At 51.8% G+C, this 21,397-nt stretch overlaps 1 protein-coding gene across 1 annotated transcript in view; it reads left to right on the top strand.

Annotated features, from left to right (window-relative positions):
* The window catches only part of LOC142250701 (mitogen-activated protein kinase-binding protein 1-like), a 32,285-nt gene extending 17,952 nt beyond the window's left edge, over window positions 1-14,333 (top strand). The window contains exons 2-8 of the mRNA XM_075322899.1: window positions 4,023-4,212; window positions 4,553-4,699; window positions 4,791-4,975; window positions 5,056-5,147; window positions 5,557-5,682; window positions 5,804-5,874; window positions 13,683-14,333. Of these exons, the coding sequence (XP_075179014.1) occupies window positions 4,023-4,212; window positions 4,553-4,699; window positions 4,791-4,975; window positions 5,056-5,147; window positions 5,557-5,682; window positions 5,804-5,874; window positions 13,683-13,712 (841 nt within the window). The 3' untranslated portion in view covers window positions 13,713-14,333. The remainder of the gene's footprint in view (window positions 1-4,022; window positions 4,213-4,552; window positions 4,700-4,790; window positions 4,976-5,055; window positions 5,148-5,556; window positions 5,683-5,803; window positions 5,875-13,682) is intronic.
* The last annotated feature ends 7,064 nt before the right edge of the window (window positions 14,334-21,397 follow it).

Here is a 21,397-nt window from a genome sequence, read left to right as displayed (position 1 = left end):
GCACTCTGCAGAAAAACCGCAACCGTTTTTTTTGCCGCCGGTTGCGGGTTTTTTTGCATAGACTTACATTAGTGCCGTATTGTGCCGCATGGGCCTGCGTTCGGTCCGGTTTTTGCCGCATGCGGCAGATTTAGCCGATGCCACGGCCGGATGGAACGTTGCCTGCAACGTTTTTTACTCCGGCAAAAAAAAAACGCATCGCGCCGCATCCGCCCGCTGCGGCGCATTTTCAATGCATGCCTATGGATGCCGGATGCGGCGCGATGCGGAAAAAACCGCATCCGGCCGCCGCATGCGGTTTCTTCTACTGCGCATGCTCAGTAGCGTGCCGCAACCGGAAAAAAATGGACGGGCCGCATGTAAAAACTTATGCAAAGGATGCGGTGTTTTCGCCGCATCCGTTCCATAGGTTTCACAGCCGGATTGAGCCGCAGTGCTCAAACCGGATGTGTGAAAGTAGCCTTAGAGGCAGACCACAAGTGGAGCCTTAAAGCTTGGATAAAATTGTATATACGTGGATATGATACATATGTAACAAATAGTCTATTTGTGTTAGCACCAACTCTCTAGGGGTTAATGAAGATGATAATATCCAGATGTATTATGTTTTCATGTCGGGCATTTCAATGTGCTCATCTTACACTGTTTTCACATTGTAGTCAGGCTTTAGAAACTTTGCATATGTAGCAGTGCGCTTTTTCCTGCTTAACTTGCAAGTTAAAATAGACAACAAAATTCATGTTGTGACATGTTACTGGGTCAATTATACATTGGATCTTCTATTTCTCAAGATTTTAGTGTAATATTGTCAAGAGAAGTGTGAACATTTATCATCTTGAAAAAAAAAATTCCACTAAAGACATTCTTAGCCATAAGTTTTGCAGGTATGTACCGTTCTAATCAAAAACATTCAGAACCTGAGGTTTGAAAGCTTTGGCTGTAATTATTCAGTGCCTACTTATAGAATTGACAGTAGGTGTAAATTCTGAACACATACCTCCCAACCGTCCCGGATACAGCGGGACTTTCACGCTTTACATTGTTTGTCCCATTGCCACGGGCGGGACGGCCGTCTCCCGGGATCCGCCCACCCACTCTCTCCCCGCCTCACTGCTTTTCCCTCCTACCATCCTAGTAGACGTGGCATAACAGAGAGGAGCGCTGTGCTGCTGCTGGTATGTAAACTGAATCTCCCCAGCGCTGATTTCCCTCCCTCCCCCCCCCCCCACCCCCGGCCGGAGCCTCTCTGTGCGGTCGGCCGGCCGCCTGTCTGTGCGTGCGGCCAGCCGCTTCTCTGTGCGTATGGCTGGCCGCCTGTCTGTGTGTGCGGCCGGCCGCTTCTCTGTGTGTGCGGCCGGCCGCCTCTCTGTTCGGGCGGACGGCCGCCTCTCTGTGCGGGCGACCGGCCGCCTCACTGTGGCTGCCTGCGTGTCCATGCTGGAGGCCCGCCGGCTGCCTGCGTGTCCATGCTGGAGGCCCGCCGGCTGCCTGCGTGTCCATGCTGGAGGCCCGCCGGCTGCCTGCGTGTCCATGCTGGAGGCCCGCCGGCTGCCTGCGTGTCCATGCTGGAGGCCCGCCGGCTGCCTGCGTGTCCATGCTGGAGGCCCGCCGGCTGCCTGCGTGTCCATGCTGGAGGCCCGCCGGCTGCCTGCGTGTCCATGCTGGAGGCCCGCCGGCTGCCTGCGTGTCAATGCTGGAGGCCCGCCGGCTGCCTGCGTGTCAATGCTGGAGGCCCGCCGGCTGCCTGCGTGTCCATGCTGGAGGCCCGCCGGCTGCCTGCGTGTCCATGCTGGAGGCCCGCCGGCTGCCTGCGTGTCCATGCTGGAGGCCCGCCGGCTGCCTGCGTGTCCATGCTGGAAGCCCGCCGGCTGCCTGCGTGTCCATGCTGAATGGGTGTGGATGGGGAGTGGATATGGGCGTGACTGTGAAATGGGTGTGGTTAGGGGGCGTGGCCTAAAACTTTGCCGCCGCGCGCCCAGGCTGGGGTTGCCGGCCCTCGCCTTTACTGGACTGGTGGCACTGGCCCTCGTCTCTCCTGTTCTGGGCTGGGGAAGCTGGCCCTCGTCTTTCCTGGACTGGGGGCGCCAGACCTTGCCTCGCCTCTCCTGTCCCAAGCTGGGGGCGCCGGCCCTCGCCTCGCCTCTCCTGTCCCGGGCTGGGGGCACCGGCCCTCGCCTCGCCTCTCCTGTCCCAAGCTGGGGGCGCCGGCCCTCGCCTCGCCTCTCCTGTCCCGGGCTGAAGAGGCCCTGGATTATTGGACATTTCATTACAATGTTTCCTCCAGACGTGGAGGAGCCGTATATGTGCAGACACAACAGCGCCCTCATGTTACACATGGGGGGCCGATGCTACAATGGACACTGGATGTGTATGGCACACGTGGGACCCGTGTAATTTCTACATTTGGTTTTTGGCAGATGTTTGGGTCCATCTGATGTCCTGGGGCAGAATCTTCTGGAGCTACAGAGACAGATCGGTCAGATCCTGCGGAAATCAGAAGAGGAGAAGAAGGAGGCAGAGGAGCGGCACCAGAGGCTGCAAAAGGAGGTCTCTGCCCTCCAGGAGCGTGCCCACCAGGCCCCGAGGACTATAAGAAGGCGTGTACCAAGGCGGCAGACGCCAGGGTGAGCACAGAGACGGAGTCCGCACGCAGCTTCTCACCACTGCACTGCTGCCAGCCACAAACTGCTGTGCAATAATGTCTAACACGTTACAATGTGTCAGTGCATTAGGTCACAGGGGAGACTGGATGCAAATGTAACAAAACCTCAGCTGTGCGTAATACCAGTATCCAGCAGTATGTCATGTAGAGATGTGGAAACTGGTGAGACGCATTGTGCACAGGAATGGAGGAAGACTTAGATCTCTCTTCTCCATAGATCCAGATGGAGCAGCGACAGCACGAAGCAGCGGAGCGACAGCACGAGGCAGCGGAGCGACAACTGGAAAACCAGGTCCAACGGCTGAACCAGAAGCTCCGCACCATGGAGGAGATACAAGGCCTGGCTGACCAGCAGCTGCTGGAGGCTGAGGAAGAGCGGGAGAGGCTGCTGGCCGAGCTGCACCAGCTGGAGGCCGAGGTGCGGTATTCACTGCCAGCTGGTGAACCCCGAAATGCTGCCCATACCCTCCTGCACCCCGAAATCCTGCCAATACACCCCCCCCCCCGCACCCTGAAATCCTGCCCATACTCCCTCACCCCGAAATCTGGGACCTTACCCTGAAATCCTGCCCATACCCCCGACACTCTGAAATCCTGCCCATACCCCCGACACTCTGAAATCCTGCCCATACTCCCCCCGCACTCAGAAATCCTGCCCATACTCCCCCCGCACTCTGAATACCCTGCCCATACTCCCCCCGCACTCTGAAATCCTGCCCATACTCCCCCCGCACTCTGAATACCCTTAATAATCTGCCCATACCCCCCTGCGCCTCCTCAGTCTTGTATGTGTACCGAGGAGCGCCCCCTTCAGCATGTGTACGGTGCAGTGGAGCACCCCCTTCAGCATGTGTGCGGTGCGGCGGAGCACCCCCTTCGGCGTGTGCTGATACGATGCTGTGTTTTGTAGCGGGATGTACAGGATTCCCGCGCTCGGCACAGACTCTCCGGACTGGACCAAGAGTTGAGGGAACTGAAGAGGGACGTCGCCTCATCCGACAAGATGGGCAGCGTCGTGCCGATTTCAGTGTTGGGCAGCGTCGTGCCGCTTTCAGTGGTGGGCAGCGTCGTGCTGCTTCCAGTGGTGGGCAGCGTCGTGCCGCTTTCAGTGTTGGGCAGCGTCGTGCTGCTTCCAGTGGTGGGCAGCGTCGTGCCGCTTTCAGTGTTGGGAAGCGTCGTGCCGCTTTCAGTGTTGGGCAGCGTCGTGCCGCTTTCAGTGTTGGGGAGCGTCGTGCCTCTGGATGGCCTCCGCTTTCTGCCTTGTGCTCGCTCTCCATTTATATATAGTTTATATAGGTTTTCCTTTAAATCTCCCATATCTGTTTGTTTGTTTTTTTCATGCAATCTATTCTCTTTGCAGCCGCCTCTTCTCCAATGCTGCGGATGCCAAGTACCCGGACACCGTCGGTATGACTTTTGACTCCACCAACCAGTGGCTGTCTTGTGTGTACAATGACCACAGTCTTTATGTATGGGACATTAAAGATCTGAAGAAAGTGGGGAAAGTCTACTCTGCCCTGTACCACTCCTCCTGTGTATGGAGCGCTGAGGTATGAGCGTGCCGACCGAGATAAAAATACAACACAGATGTCTATTTTATAGTATTGATGTGCTGCCTTGTTCAGCGAGCGCCGCTCTGAGGGCGTTTATATGTGCGGAGTCATCTCCTTTTAAGATAAAACTGGCTATTATAAATTGCAGTGATCTGATCTATAGAATCACATCAGTACATCTTATTCTGGGCTGATTTGAAGCCGCAGATACTTTACATTTTTTCTGTTGATTGTAAAGTGAGTGACTCTACAATTAAGGAATTGTTATTTAAGCCGTTTCATCTTATAAATGGTAGCATTTGCTTCTTATATACCAATTTTATATATTTTTGTCTAGGTTTACCCTGAAATGAAGGACAGCAACCAGGCCTGCCTGCCCCCAAACTCCTTCATTACCTGCTCTTCTGACAGCACCATCCGACTGTGGCACATGGAGACGTCTAACATCCATGGCACGGCGTTACACCGGAACATCCTCAGCAATGTGCGTGTATTTGGTTGTGGGGGGGGGGGGGGGGTTGTTTCATGTACAGCACGACCAACTCTTATTGTCTCACGTTCTTTGACTTTACCAGGACTTGATGAAAATTCTTCTGATTGATGGTAACACACAAGCTCTGCTCGACACTGACTGTAACTGCACTGGGTTGGTGGACAAGGTCGATGTGCAGACCCTGGACACCGAGGCCGGGATTCGCTCCGTGTGTGTGAGCCCCAATGGCCAACACTTGGCCTCAGGCGACAGAACCGGCACACTCAGGTATAGGGTCAGAGGGGATATCTGGCATCGAAATTCTCACTATATTAGGGGGATTGAATGCTTATTCTTCATTATTACAGGGTTCATGAGCTGCAGTCTCTGACGGAGCTACTGAAAGTAGAAGCTCATGATTCGGAAATCCTTTGCTTAGAATATTCTAAACCAGACACAGGTAAATATACAAACAAAAGGATACAGCAGCCTCTGTAAGCACCAAACATAGAATATGTGAAATCTAAACTGCATTAATGCTATATGCAATATACATAAAAAAATGAAAGTTGGCTCATCAACCACGGCAAGGTGACCTTTCTTTGATGGGACCCTATATTAGTGTCCTGCCTCTCCTGGGCTATAATTCTACAAATGTATGGGGAGATAGGATCTGGCACTAATTAAAATCACCCTGTGGCTGATAGGCGGAAAGCACAGTCAGAATAGGTGGCACACAAGAATTGGCCAATTCATGTGAGCCGATCAACCGTGGCAAGGTGACCTTTTATACGTGCATTTATGTATTGTGATTCATTTTATTTCTTCAATATCTTATGCTTTTTTTTTTTTTTTGTTTGCCTTTTTAGGAATGAACCTGTTGGCCTCTGCCAGCCGTGACCGACTGATTCATGTCCTAGATGCATCAAAAGATTACAGCCTTCAACAAACCTTGGATGACCACTCTTCATCAATCACTGCTGTAAAATTTACTGGTGAGCTCTGATGTGCAGTCATATAGACTAGTACAATGCTATATACCTTGTAAAGAAGACTGATCATCTTTGCCAAGATGGCGACTGTCGTACTGCTAACCTGAATCTGCTACTTTTTCAGCTAACGATGGCAAGATGCGAATGATCAGCTGTGGAGCAGATAAAAGCATTTACTTCCGCACTGCTGAGCAGGTATGGTTGTGAAACATATATATACACTGTGTGCAGAATTATTAGGCAAATGAGTATTTTGATCACATTTTTATACATGTTGTCCTACTCCAAGCTGTATAGGCTTGAGAGCCAACTACCAATTAAGTAAATCAGGTGATGTGCATCTCTGTAATGAGGAGGGGTGCGGTGTAATGACATCAATACTCTATATGAGGTGTGCTTAATTATTAGGCAACTTCTTTTCTTTTGGCAAAATGGGTCAGAAGAGAGATTTGACGGGCTCTGAAAAGTCCAAAATTGTGAGATGTCTTGCAGAGGGATGCAGCAGTCTTCAAATTGCCAAACTTTTGAAGCGTGATCACCGAACAATCAAGCGTTTCATGGCAAATAGCCAACAGGATCGCAAGAAGCGTGTTGGGCAAAAAAGGGTGCAAAATAACTGCCTATGAATTGAGGAAAATTCAGCGTGAAGCTGCCAAGATCCCATTTGCCACCAGTTTGGCCATATTTCAGAGCTGCAACGTTACTGGAGTATCAAAAAGCACAAGGTGTGCCATACTCAAGGACATGGCCAAGGTAAGGAAGGCTGAAAAACCACCACCTCTGACCAAGAAACATAAGATAAAACGTCAAGACTGGGCCAAGAAATATCTTAAGAATGATTTTCAAAGATTTTATGGACTGATGAAATAAGAAGTGATACTTGATGGGCCAGATGGATGGGCCAGAGGCTGGATCAGTAAAGGGCAGAGCGCTCCACTCCTACTCAGATGCCAGCAAGGTGGAGGTGGGGACTGGTATGGGCTGGTATCATCAAAGATGAACTTGTGGGACCTTTTTGGGTTGAGGATGGAGTGAAGCTCAACTCCCAGACCTACTGCCAGTTTCTGGAAGACAACTTCTTCAAGCAGTGGTACAGGAAGAAGTCGGTATCGTTCAAGAAAAACATGATTTCTTTATCGTTCCTATGGGAGACCCAGACCATGGGTGTTTAGCTTCTGCCTCCGGAGGACACACAAAGTACTACACTTAAAAGTGTAGCTCCTCCCTCTGAGCTTATACACCCCCTGGAGAACAAGATCTAGCCAGTTTATCGCTTTGTGTTCAGGAGGCATACATCCACACATGCATTCTCATCTGATTTTTTGATTTTTGGAAAGAGTTTGAAGAAAAGCGGGTCCAAGTCTGGACTCCCGGCATGTCCCTTCTCACCCCACTGTGTCGGCGGTGTTGTTAAGGTTAATTCCAAGGCTGGAGCCTTACATGCCGCGCTCCTTCACCATCCCTCCTGGGCTCTGGCTTGAAGTGGGAGCCAGCACGGTCTCCATGCTTAGCAGGAGACCGGTCTCCATCCTTAGCCCTTCAGGACCCTGCTGGACCGGAGCACTCATCCCCAGGGACTTGGAACCCGGCGTCTCAGCAAGCTAAGTACCTGAGACGTTTATATATTGGGGGTCCCTGTACTTTATTGTTGTGGGAGAGTGTGCTGATGTGTTTTTATGACATTTCCGGCGGGTTCTCTGGCTGTTGCCTGAGAACCGCGCCGATGGTGCCTGCGCGCCGGCCGCGCCGCTCAAATTTAGGCCCCGGCTTTGCCGGAGGCCTACTTTCGGTTTCACTGCCCTCGCATGTCACTCATGCAGAGGGACAGGCTCGGCTCCGCCCGGCGGCCGTTCTGCAAGGGGAGGGACACTCCCTACTGCAGTATGTGTCTCCTCCCCTGTAGATCTCTATGGCCCTTCAGATCCCGCATCTCAAGCAAGTCCCGCCCCCTCTCTTTGCTCCGGCGGCCATTTTCTCAGCGTTCTCTCTGCATTGCAGCGCTGGTCTGCAGCATCTCTGCTGAGTTGCTGTGCTTGGGGGTCCGGGCTTCGGGATCTGGAGGGCACACAACACTGCTCCAGCGGTCTGGTAAGCCACAACCGGTCTCCGGTTGTGGACCTCTGATTATACTCTCTGGGGTTCATTCTCTGGCAGAGCCCCCACTCCAGCAGCATGTCTCACACGAGGAGCAAGGCTCCAAAGCTGTATTCAGTATGCACTGCATGTAAGCTCCTGCTGCCTGAACCGAGCATCTTCCCACATTGTGATGCCTGCTCTAACGTGGCGGTGCGTCAGCCTGGAGTCTCACCCCCAGTGGTCTCTCAGGCTGCTCCTGCTCCTGTGGCTGAACCCCCGGCTTGGGTAGAATCCTTTTCTAGGTCTATCTCCCAGTCTTTTGCTGACTCCAAGGGACTTCTGTCCAGGACTTTGCTGAACATGCATCAGCCCCTTTCACAGGGTGCCTCTGCTGCTAGGGGTCTCTCAGGACCGGAGCTCACAGAGGATTCATCATCTGGTCCCAGACCCCGTCCTTCTAAGAAGAGACGCAGGGTTCCCTCTCCTTCCTCGTCCCACGGCTCTAATTCAGGAGCTGACTCGCAGGACGAGGAGGATGTCTTTACGGGGGGCTCGGAGGTTAACTCCATGTACCCCATTGATCTGTCCGAAAGTGACTCAGATGTTAGTGATTTGATTGCGTCCATTAATTCTGTACTGGATCTCAATCCGCCAGTATCAGAGGAGCAACCCTCTCTGGCAGAAAAGCACCAGTTTACCTTGCCTAAGAGATAAAGAGTGTGTTCTTTAGCCACTCCAGTTTTCAGGCCGCTGTGACCAAGCCCAGAGCCTGTCCTGACAAACGCTTCCCAAAGCGTGGTTCTGATGACCGCTTTCCCTTTCCACCTGAGGTGGTCAAGGAGTGGGCTCATTCCCCAAAGGTAGACCCCCCGGTGTCTAGACTCTCAGCCCGGACCATTGTATCGGTGGCTGATGGCACCTCTCTTAAGGATTCCACTGACCGCCGGATTGACCTTCTGGCCAAATCCATATATGAAGCGGCGGGGGCTTCGTTCTCCCCGACTTTTGCAGCAGTGTGGGCTCTGAAAGCCATCTCTGCTTCTCTAGAGGGGATGCATTCCCTCGCCAGGGAATCTATGCCCGAAATGGTTACCTTAACTTCCCAAGCTTCAGCTTTTTCATGCTATGCCATGTCTGCCATGCAGGAGGATTCTCACCGCACTGCGGTGGCTTCGGCTAATTCCCTCGCTATCCGCAGAATCTTGTGGCTTCGAGAGTGGAAGGCAGATGCTTCTTCAAAGAAGTACCTTGCTGGACTCCCTTTTCAGGGTCCCGGCTGTTCGGGGAACAGCTGGATGAAATTATTAAGGAAGCTACTGGCGGGAAGAGTACTTCCATGCCACAAACCAAAACCAGGAAACCTGTCCAGGGCAGGAATCAGTCGAGGTTTCGTTCCTTTCGTTCCTCCAACTGGTCCTCCTCTAAGCTCTCGGCCTCGTCCACTAACTCAGCCAAGGACCAGAAATCCAACTGGCGCCCAAAAGCGTGTCCACAAAAGACCGCAGGAGGTGCTGCCGCTAAGGCAGCCTCCTCGTGACTATCTGTCCGCGCCAGAAACGTCCTTAGTCGGTGGCAGGCTCTCCCACTTTGGCGACGCGTGGTTTCAACACGTCTCCGATCAGTGGGTGAGGGATATCATCTCCCACGGCTACAGGATAGAATTCTCTTCCAGCCCGCCAAACAGATTTTTTCTCTCAACTCCCCCCTGCTCCAAGGCCGCCGCCTTCTCACAGCCCGTGGCATCCTTGCAGGCCAACGGAGTAATTGTACCGGTTCCCGCCCGGGAACGGTTCAGAGGTTTCTACTCAAATCTCTTCCTAGTCCCCAAAAAGGATGGTTCCTTCCGGCCCATCCTGGATCTCAAGCTTCTCAACAAGCATGTTCAGGTGCGGCATTTTCGCATGGAGTCTCTGCGATCAGCCATTGCCTCAATGACCCAAGGGGATTTCCTGGCATCCATTGACATCAGAGATGCCTATCTGCATGTACCAATTGCAGTTTCACACCAGCGTTGGCTACGTTTTGCAATCGGAGAGGAACATTTCCAATTCGTGGCTCTCCCCTTCGGGTTGGCCACAGCTCCTCGGGTATTCACCAAGGTCATGGCAGCAGTGATTGCGGTCCTGCACCTACAGGGGTTGGCAGTGATCCCTTACCTGGACGACCTTCTAGTCAAGGCTTCATCCAGCGTAGACTGTCAGCGGACTGTCTCGCTCACTCTCGCCACTCTAGCCCAATTCGGGTGGCTTGTCAACCTTCCCAAATCCACTCTGACTCCGACCCAGAGTCTCACGTACCTAGGGATGCAGTTCGAGACTTTGCCGGCACTTGTGAAGTTGCCCTTAGTCAAACAGCAGTCCCTCCAACTGGCGGTGCGCTCTCTGCTGAGGCCCCGCCGTTATTCCCTCAGGCGCCTGATGCAGGTGCTGAGTCAAATGGTGGCGTCAATGGAGGCTGTTCCCTTTGCCCAGTTCCATCTGCGCCCTCTGCAGCTGGACATTCTCCGCTGTTGGGACAAGCGGCCTTCCTCCTTGCACAGGTTAGTGGCTCTGTCGCCACAGACCAGGAGCTCTCTTCAGTGGTGGCTTCGGCCCCTCTCTCTGTCCCAGGGGCGCTCCTTTCTGGCCCCGTCCTGCGTGATCCTCACCACGGATGCCAGTCTATCCGGCTGGGGAGCGGTATGTCTCCACCACCGAGCGCAGGGCACTTGGACTCCGTCCGAGTCAGCCCTTTCGATCAATGTGCTGGAAACCAGAGCCGTGCTTCTGGCTCTCCTAGCTTTTCACCATCTGCTGGCGGGCAGGCACATCCGAGTCCAGTCGGACAACGCGACAGCGGTTGCCTACATCAATCACCAAGGCGGGACACGCAGCCGCCTGGCAATGTTGGAGGTACAACGCATCCTTCAATGGGCGGAGGACTCCAAGTCCACCATATCCGCAGTCCACATCCCAGGCGTGGAAAACTGGGAGGCAGATTATCTCAGCCGTCAAACCGTGGACAGTGGTGAGTGGTCCCTGCACCCGGCAGTTTTTCAGTCAATCTGCCGCAAATGGGGCACTCCGGACGTGGACCTAATGGCATCTCGTCACAACAACAAAGTTCCCGTTTACGTGGCTCGCTCCCACGATCCTCAGGCATTCGCCGCGGACGCTCTGGTTCAAGACTGGTCCCAGTTTCGTCTGTCCTACGTGTTTCCCCCTCTAGCTCTCTTGCCCAGAGTCCTGCGCAAGATCAGAATGGAGGGCCGTCGAGTCATCCTCATTGCTCCGGACTGGCCCAGGCGAGCTCGGTACCCAGACCTGCTCCATCTGTCCGTAGAGGTGCCGTGGCATCTTCCGGACCGTCCAGACCTTCTCTCACAAGGTCCGTTTTTCCGCCTGAATTCTGCGGCTCTCAAATTGACGGCGTGGCTCTTGAGTCCTGGATCTTGACGGCTTCTGGTATCCCTCCTGAAGTCATCTCCACTATGACTCGGGCCTGTAAGTCTTCCTCCGCCAAGATCTATCACAGGACTTGGAAAATTTTCCTGTCCTGGTGTCGCTCTTCCGGCCATCCTCCTTGGCCATTTTCCTTGCCGACCCTTCTGTCCTTTCTACAGTCTGGTCTGCAGCTGGGACTGTCCCTCAACTCTCTCAAGGGACAAGTCTCAGCTCTGTCAGTGCTGTTCCAGCGGCGTCTCGCCCGGCTGGCTCAGGTCCGCACCTTCATGCAGGGCGCGTCTCACATCATTCCGCCTTACCGGCGGCCCTTGGATCCCTGGGACCTTAACTTGGTCCTCACGGTTTTGCAGAAACCCCCCTTTGAGCCTCTTAGGGAGGTTTGTTTCGTCTTTCACAGAAAGTGGTCTTTCTAGTGGCCATAACTTCCCTCAGGAGAGTCTCCGATTTGGTTGCGCTCTCTTCGGAGTCACCTTTTTTGGTTTTTCATCAAGACAAGGTGGTTCTCCGTCTGACTCCGGACTTTCTTCCTAAGGTGGTCTCTCCTTTCCACCTTAACCAGGACATTACCCTACCTTCCTTTTGTCCGGCTCCTGTTCATCGCTTTGGAAAAGCGCTGCATACTCTGGATCTGGTGCGTGCTCTCCGGATCTATCTGTCTCGCACCGCTGCTCTTAGGTGGTGCACCTCTCTTTTTGTGCTAACCACAGGTCGGCGCAAGGGCCTCACTGCTTCTAAGCCGACCTTAGCCCGTTGGATTAGGTCGACCATTTTGGACGCCTACCAGTGTTCTCAGGTGCCTCCCCCGCCGGGGATCAAGGCACACTCGACCAGAGCTGTCGGTGCCTCTTGGGCTTTCAGGCACCAGGCTACGGCTCAACAAGTCAGTCAGGCTGCCACTTGGACTAGCCTGCATACCTTTTCAAAGCACTACCAAGTGCATGCTCATGCTTTGGTAGATGCGAGCTTGGGTAGACGCATCCTTCAGGCGGCTGTCGCCCATTTGTGAAGTTAGGTTCTGCCTACTTCTTAGTTTTTCTGTTTATTTCCCACCCATGGACTGCTTTGAGACGTCCCATGGTCTGGGTCTCCCATAGGAACGATAAAGAAAAAGAGAATTTTGTTTACTTACCGTAAATTCTTTTTCTTATAGTTCCGTATTGGGAGACCCAGCTCCCTCCCTGTTGCCTGTTGGCAGTTTCTTGTTCCACGTGTTTTCACCGGCTGTTGTTGTTGACAGTCTCCGGTTGTTCCGGTTTTTGCTCTGTTTTTACTTGTGGGTGGCAATTCTCCTTCAGCTTTTGCACTAACCTGGCTAGATCTGGTTCTCCAGGGGGTGTATAAGCTCAGAGTGAGGAGCTACACTTTTAAGTGTAGTACTTTGTGTGTCCTCCGGAGGCAGAAGCTAAACACCCATGGTCTGGGTCTCCCAATACGGAACTATAAGAAAAAGAATTTACGGTAAGTAAACAAAATTCTCTTTTTTCATGCAGGACAATGCTCCGTCACATGCATCCAACTACTCCACAGCGTGGCTGGCCAGTAAAGGTCTAAAAGATGAAAAAATGACATGGCCCCCTTGTTCACCTGATCTGCACTCCATAGAGAACCTGTGGTCCCTCATAAAATGTAAGATCTACAGGGAGGGAAAACAGTCCACCTCTCAGAACAGTGTCTGGAGGCTGTGGTGGCTGCTGTATGCAATGTTGATCGGAAACAGATCAAGCAACTGACAGAATCTATGGATGGTTGGCTGCTGAGTGTCATCATAAAGAATGATGGCTATATTGGTCACTAATTTTAAATTTTTATTTCTAAATTTTGTGCAGTTATATTGGTTTACTTGGTGAAAATAAATAAGTGAGATGGGAATATATTTGGTTTTTATTAAGTTGCCTAATAATTCTGCACAGTAATAGTTACCTGCACAAACAGATATCCTCCTAAGATAGCCAAATCAAAAAAAACCCAAAACACTCCAATTTCCAAAAATATTAAGCTTTGATATTTGAGTCTTTTGGGTTGATTGAGAACATAGCTGTTGATCAATAATAAAAAAAAGCCTCTAAAATACAACTTGCCTAATAATTCTGCACACTGTGTATATTATATAGAGTTCATGCTTTGGTGGTTGGTTCTCGGATGTCTGAAGTCTTTACAGGCCTCATATCCGCTGCTCTGCCATAATACTGACCAGCCGGCGGTCAATCGCAGAAACTGCGTTTGTCCTGTGACTCAGCCGGTCTTCAAAGCTGCAGTGAATGATGTCTGTACTGAGACCAGTGACTCACATTTTGCCTTCAGACATAATAAATGTTCTGTCTCCATTTAAGTAAACTTGTCATGTTGGTGGTGTAACAGGGGCACGCCGCTGTGGTTTGGGAACACATGCGGCTGATCTAGCGGGACGTGGTTAGCTGGAGCATTGCAAAGGCGAAGGTACCTGTTTTATTTGTTTTTCTGCGGTTGACATTGTTTTCCTTTCAGATACAAGCCGTCCGAGTGTGTGGATCCTAGGTCATTCATTTGTGTACTGGGCGGCTCGGAGAGCGGACTCTCGACCTGGTGGCCGGTCCTTGGGATTACTCGACATCGATGTTAACTGGAGAGGTATCAGGGGCCTGTCCTGGCCGCAAGTTTTACCGGAGGTGGTCAAGATAGCAAGGATGGTCTCTTCCCCAGTGGTTATGGTGATACACGCCGGGGGTAACGACCTGGTTTCTTTCCCGTTGGCTGAGTTACTGACCCTTATGCGGTCAGATATGGACAAATTCCCCTGCTTCTTCCCCCAAATGAAGCTGGTTTGGTCCGAGGTAATTCCACGGCTCGTTTGGCATGGCGCTAGGGAAGGTTTCGCTATAGAACGAACCCGGCGAACACTGAATCAGCGTATCTCCAAATTCATCCGGTTTAAAAACGGGGTTGTCGTCCGCCATCACCAGCTGGAGGGTGATAATGCGGCTTACCTGCGGGCGGATGGAGTGCATCTGAATGATAGTGGGCAGGATGTGTTCATGGCAGGAATCCGTGAGGGTGTCGTGCAAGCGCTCCAGTCCCTGGTGGGTGGGGTCGCAGCTCGTTGATATTTGGCTGCTCCTTGGCGGAAGGGGTTGGAAATAAGGAAAAATGGAGGCGAAATACCCGCGCGGGACGGCCGAGTGGCAGTACCTTACCTAAACCCCTGGTATATTTGGCTGGTTTAACGCCTGTTTGGAGAGCTGTGACCATAATTTTATCCCAAAAGATGAGAGCATTGATTTCCTTTGACTCTCCAAAGCAAAGTTAAATAAAAAGTTTGTTTTAAAGAAAAAATTGTGTCGTGGTGTCTCTTAAAGGGGGGGGAGTATGTGCTGGGGTCCTGGCAGTCTGAACTGTTCTTGTAGAGGAGGTGGAGAAGCTGGAGACAGACCTGGAGAAGAAGATGAAGGAGATCGAGGAGCTGCAGAGTCAGAAGACGAATGTGGCCAGTGAGCTCCACAGCCAGGACCAGCTTATCAAGTCTCTGCAGCAGGAGGTGAAGCAGCAGAAGATCTACCAGGAGCTGGGGCGCCAGATGGCCACCAGGAACGAGCTTGTAAGTCCCCACCGGACCCTGCAGGCCTGTGTGCGACGTCTGCAGAAGACGACTGGTCCTCCTAATTATCTGCAAGTAATCTCCACATAGCAGGCGCCTTGTATAAAGCCCATGTACGACAATCTGAGGAGCACAATGGCAAGAGGGTGCACGGCCCCACGGTGCAGCAACCTCTGTTAGTGTGGTGCATACAGACTTCTGTTCCCCCCACCTTCTTCAGGACTCCTAGGCGTCCCCTCCCTCTGGACCCTTCTATTTTTGCCTGCTCCCTCTGGACCCTTCTATTCTTGCCCCTTCTTTTTTTAGAGCCCTTCTAATCTTGCCCCTTCATCTGGACCCTTCTATTCTCAGCCCCCTATTTCTGGACCCTTGTGTTCTCTCACACTGGACCCTTCTATTCTGTCCCCTCCGCGTGGACCCTCCTCTGTCTGTGGGGCAAACGTGCTGTTTCTCTGGGTGTATTTAGGCATGTCTCTGAGATCATGGTCGCTCGCGTCCCTGACATCTGGGACATGGCCCCACAGACGTCTTCAGCTCTCTTCCCCCTGTGCAGGAGCTGGAGGGGTCGGTGCCTGTGGACGAGGCTGCTATGATGAGTGAGGTGTGGAGCCGTCCTGTTGTGCTGTGCTCCACAGGTTTCACTGTTTGACCAGTGCACATGGGGATCAGTCCAGGTGTGGCGGTTACATCGGTTGGGTTACACCGGTCTCTGCTCCTCGCTGTGGCCTGTAGTGCTAACTCTGGGGTGTCGGTGGGGTTACACCAGCGTGTGCTCCTCGCTGTGGCCTGTAGCGCTGACCCTGGGGCATCGGCTAGGTAACACCGGTGTCTTCTCCTTGCTGTGGCCTGTAGCACTGACCCCGGCGCAGCAGGATGGGGGCGCTGGTCCTTGGGACAGCAGGATGGGGGCACTGATCCTTGGGACAGCAGGATGGGGGCGCTGATCCTTGGGACAGCAGGATGGGGGCACTGATCCTTGGGACAGCAGGATGGGGGCGCTGATCCTTGGGACAGCAGGATGGGGGCACTGATCCTTGGGACAGCAGGATGGGGGCACTGACTACAGTTCAGCAGGATGGGGGCACTGATCCTTGGGACAGCAGGATGGGGGCGCTGATCCTTGGGACAGCAGGATGGGGGCACTGATCCTTGGGACAGCAGGATGGGGGCGCTGATCCTTGGGACAGCAGGATGGGGGCACTGATCCTTGGGACAGCAGGATGGGGGCGCTGATCCTTGGGACAGCAGGATGGGGGCGCTGATCCTTGGGACAGCAGGATGGGGGCGCTGATCCTTGGGACAGCAGGATGGGGGCGCTGATCCTTGGGACAGCAGGATGGGGGCGCTGATGCTTGGGACAGCAGGATGGGGGCGCTGGTCCTTGGGACAGCAGGATGGGGGCGCTGATCCTTGGGACAGCCGGATGGGGGCGCTGATCCTTGAGACAGCAGGATGGGGGCGCTGATCCTTGGGACAGCAGGATGGGGGCGCTGGTCCTTGGGACAGCAGGATGGGGGCGCTGATCCTTGGGACAGCAGGATGGGGGTGCTGACCCCGGGGCAGCAGGATGGGGGCGCTGATCCTTGGGACAGCAGGATGGGGGCGCTGGTCCTTGGGACAGCAGGATGGGGGCGCTGATCCTTGGGACAGCAGGATGTGGGCGCTGATCTTTGGGACAGCAGGATGGGTGCCGGGCGCGGGGGCTACGGTGTTGCTGATCGGACGGTGCATCGCTGCGGCGGCCTCTTCCAGGAACCAAAAGATGGCCGCAGGGTCCTGGCGTCCCTGCTTTCATAGCCGTGGTCCACATGCGGCCAGACGCCTTCCGTGCCCTCCTTGGTCTCTTTCCGGCACCTCCTCTTCAGGGGCGGAGCTACGGCTTTCGCGCCTCCACTGCTCGGGAAGACGCTCGAGCGGGGACTTTTCGCGCCCAAGATGGCGGCTTCCGAATATTTTCGGCCGGACACCTCCGGCGGGACACAAGGCGCACTTCTACCGGGCGGTAGAACGGTAGGATCCTGTTCGTGACGCCAAGTTGTCGCGGGCGGGGAGGGCGCTGCGCTCACCACGCTCGGGTCCGGCGCTGCTGCTACTGCTGCTCGGTGGCTCGAGCGGTGGGCCGGATCCGGGGACACGAGCGTCGCTCCTCCTCCGTGAGTGAAAGGGGTGGTTTGTTGGTGTTTGGTATGTCGGTTTGTGACGCCACCCACGGTGTGTGGTGAGGTTGAGGTACCACCGCTGCTCTGTACGGGGATCCCGGGAGCGATGACAGGGAGAAGCTTGGATGTTTCTCTCCCCTACGTGGGTAGGGGGATTTTGGTAGTCCCGGGGCCCGGAGTTGTTGTCTGTAAGGTGGATTGCGGGGCTTGGCCAGGTGCAGGGTCGCGGGGCAGCGCAGTGCCAGACGGCACGGTGGTACTTACTTAGCCAGTAACGTACACAGAGTCTCTGGTAAAACAAACGGCTTGATGGACGAGTCCCACAGACGGCTGCGCCGGTCACTCCCGGTACGTTGGCGGTAACTGTCTCTCCCTGCACCGGTGTTATGTTCTCGGCCCCGATGGCTTCCCACCGGTAACCCGCTCCTCAGCGGTATATTTGCCGGAGGAGCCCCTTTTGCCCGCAGGCGCTGGCCCTGGTAACCCTAGCTGTGGCGGTAGCTGTATTTCCCTTCACGGTTGAGCGGTTGCCTTCAGTCAGGTCTTTACTGCTGAGAAACTTCGGAGGTTCCCGTCGCTGACAGATTTGACCGGTTTTAACGGCAACTCCAAGCCTGGTCGGGGTCCGTAGGCCCTGCCGGATGGTGCTGGCTTCTCTTCGCTCCCCGATCCGGTACCGGCGGGCCACCGCCCGTCCCCGGTCCTTACGGTTGTGCGTCAATCGGCCTCTCCTGCAGACGGTCACCACCGTGTGCCAACCTTGCTCTCAGGTGCCCGGGCCACGTACCCGGACACGGTTAGTCTGCTCCTCTCCTACCACTTACTCCTTCCACTTTTTTTCACTCCACTTCACTTCTCTCTTTCCTTTTCCCGCCTCCAGGACTGTGAACTCCTTGGTGGGTGGAGTCAACCGCCTGGCTCCGCCCCACCTGGTGTGGACATCAGCCCCTGGAGGGAGGCAACAAGGATTTGTGTCTGACTTTGATGTTCCTAACCGGGGTGTGGGGTGTGTTGTTGCAGTACCTGTGACGTCCTGGCTTGTCCAGGGCGCCACATTTGCTTACAAACAAGCCAGAAAATGGTGTCTGGAAGTTTATTACTATTTTAGATGTCTTAGTGTAGGAATATGCTATGTGCAAAATTAGTGTAATAAATAACTATACGAACAATAAAACTAACTCTGATGGTAGCTTAAAAGGAGCAGAAATCAATAATGTGACCCTATCTAATTACTGATGAAGTGACAGTAACTGGCCAGGCCCCCTGCATTAATTAATGAATAATGTGCCCTTTTCAATTGCAGTTTTCCAAAATATTGTGTAGATTAAATGTCAAAAAGGAAGCAAAATAAGATTTCCCAGAAAAAAAAAGTCAGTGGTTATGTAAAAAAGATTTCTCACCAGATTTCTCAGTACAAATTGTACACATTATTAAATGTATCTTATAGATCCAATTAATCTGGTGTACTTACTTTGATAATCCACAGCAGAATGTCCATGTTAAGATGAACATTTTATAAATCCAGTGCATTAAATACTAATTTTAATATCCCGCAGAAAACTTTCAAAAAGGATTATACAGCCATTTCAGCTTCAAAGTTTTCTACACCAGCTTCATCAGAGCTATGAGATCTATTTAATATTGTATACAATTTGTATTGTGAAATCTGGCTCCACTTTAAAAATTCTCATTATACTGCAAGATGGCATCTGGACACGTCATAGAGGGGAGATATGTATCACAGAGATCGTGATTCAAAGCAAGCTCACAGTACGTATGGTACTGAGAGGGATTGGGCTAACAAGGGGCAGTTTATGAGCAGTCAGATATATGAGTGGGATTGGCTGCTCACGTATCCCCACCCTGGGGTGTGGTATTGTGGACATAAGAAAGTCCCGGTGTGATCATTAACTGTGTCTGGAGGTAAGAAATTCTCTTGTGTGATATCTCCATGTTTGGACTTATGTGCTGAAATAATATTGTAGTGTTTTTGTTAGGACTATGTATTCTATTGTCCTGCAAAGAAATGCCATTTATTTTCCTTGTGGGTGGCTTGCTTTATGGAGCCTTAAAAAAGCAGCCTAGTAATTTTTGTTTAATGTCGCCTCCCATGTCTACCTCAACTGCCTCCGAGTGAGCCGTATCCCTACAATACTTATTAGCAAACTCTTACAGGTCTACACCGTGGTTTAAGCTCGTCTGTCATTGATTGCAATCAGACCACATCCCCACACTGTGTGACAGCGTTTCAGACTGTGTGGAATCACAGATGCTGTCTGAATATGTATAGTGGTGTAAAAATAAATAAATTAAAAAATTGGCATAGAGTCCCCCCATATTATGATACCCAGCACAGATAACGCATACGGATACAAGCTGCAGCCCACAGCTATGTGCTTATCTTGGCTGTGTATCAAAATAAGAGGAACCCCATGTAGATTTTTTTTAAAAAATATTTACATAAATAATATAAAAAACAGTGCATGGTCCCCCCCCCCAATTTTACTACTCAACCATCATAAATCTGACAGCTGCTATTATCAGACTGGGGAGGCCCATTGTTATTTGGCCCCCGAGCCAAAAAATAGCAGCCGGCAGCCACCCAGGATTATTGCATCCATTAGCTGTGACAATCCTGCCACTTTACCCGGCTCATCCTGATTACCCTGGTATGGTGGCTCTAGATTAGTATTGGGAGGAGTCTGTGAGACCCCCCCCCCATTAGTAATCTGTAAAGGAAAAGAAATGAACACAAACACAAAAAATTTTTTTTATTTGAAATAAAATACAAAAAAACCCACACTCTTTCATCCCTATATTACCCCACTCAGGTCTGATGTAAACCACACAAGGTCCCATAACAATTCCAGCTCTGCTACATACTGAAGTCACAGTGTGCGGGCACAGAACATGTCTGCATCCTGTGAATTCAGGCAGAGACTGACTGAGCTGCAATGATGAGCAGTGATGTCACTCAGCTTATGTGTGGTCATAGCTGGAGGTTCACACGGTACTCCCCCTGTGACCACAGGTAAACGGACCTCAGGCAATCTCATTAAACTCAGTGACGTCACCTCAAGTGAGGTCACTGAGTTCATAGATCTGCATCTCCTGGCAGACAACTACATGTTTTATTGCCAAGAGATGCAGATATGATGCTAACATTTATACACCATATTCCTGATCCAAACCTGCATCTTCTGGCAAAAAAACCCCAACTCATCTTAACACGATGTGGTTTTGATGCAGTAGTGATGCAATTATTTGCCAGGAGATGCAGATTTGGTGCAGGAATAAATTTCAGCACCAAATCTGCATCTGTAGTTAAAAAAAAACACCATAACAGTTTTGACACCATCTTAGCACCAAATTTGCATCTTCTAGCAGAAAACCGCACTGAGATTGTGCATTTTTTTGCCAAGACATGCAGATTTGGTGCTGAAATTTATACACCATAGTCCTAAACCAAATCTGCATCTCCTGGCAAAAAATCACATCACTATCATATCAAAACTGCATCATGTTTTGATGCGGGTTTTTTTGCCTAAAAATGCAGATTTGGTGCAGCAATATGATGGAAATATCAGCACCAAATCTGTTTCTCTTGACAAAAAAACCTTGGTTTTCTGCCAGGAAATGCAGGTCTGTGAACTCAGTGACCTCGCTTGAGGTCAGGTCACTGAATTTAATGACGTCACTTGAGGTCAGTTTACCTGCAGTCACAGGTGGGGTACCGTGGGAAACAACATTTATGACCGCAGATAAACTGAGTGACATCACTGCAGCTAAGTCAGACTTTGCGTGGAGCCCACAGCGTGCGGACATGTTCTGTCTTCAGTATGTATGTATCAGAGCTGGAATCATCATGACGTGGGACCGAGTGTGGATTACGTTGGAACTAAGTGTTTGTGGTTAATAAATGGGTGAAAGAGGGTGTTTTTTTGCATTTCATTCAAATGAAGAATTTTTCGGTGTTTGTGTTTATTTCTTTTCACTTAGATTATTAATGTGGGGGTCTCATAGATGCCTCCCATTACTAATCTAGGGTTTAGTGGCACCTGTGAGCTATCATTAACCCCTTATTACCCTAATTGCCACCGCACCAGGACAATCGGTATGAGCAGTGTAAAGTGCCGGGATTGTCACATCTAATGGTGGCGACAATTCTGGGTGGCTGCAGGCTGCTATTTCTAAGCTATTTATTTAACTTTTTTTTAAAAAAAGAAAAAGCCACATTAGGTAGGTTGATACAAAGCCAAGATAAGCACACGTCTGGGGGCTGCAGCCTGTAGTCATGTGTTTTATCTATGCTGGGTATCATAATATAGGGGGACCCTATCCCAATTTTTTATTTTATTTTTGCACCACTATACATAGGCAGGTAGAGTATGCAATTTCAAACAGTCAGATACGTTGTCACACAGGGTGGGGCGTGGTCTGACTGCAACCAATCAGAGACGCTGGGACTA

The sequence above is a fragment of the Anomaloglossus baeobatrachus genome, chromosome 9 (genome assembly GCF_048569485.1).
Source record: "Anomaloglossus baeobatrachus isolate aAnoBae1 chromosome 9, aAnoBae1.hap1, whole genome shotgun sequence".
Lineage (NCBI taxonomy): Eukaryota > Metazoa > Chordata > Amphibia > Anura > Aromobatidae > Anomaloglossus > Anomaloglossus baeobatrachus.
The sequence above is the reverse complement of the archived record's forward strand: the minus strand, read 5'-3'. Positions and strand labels throughout refer to the sequence as shown.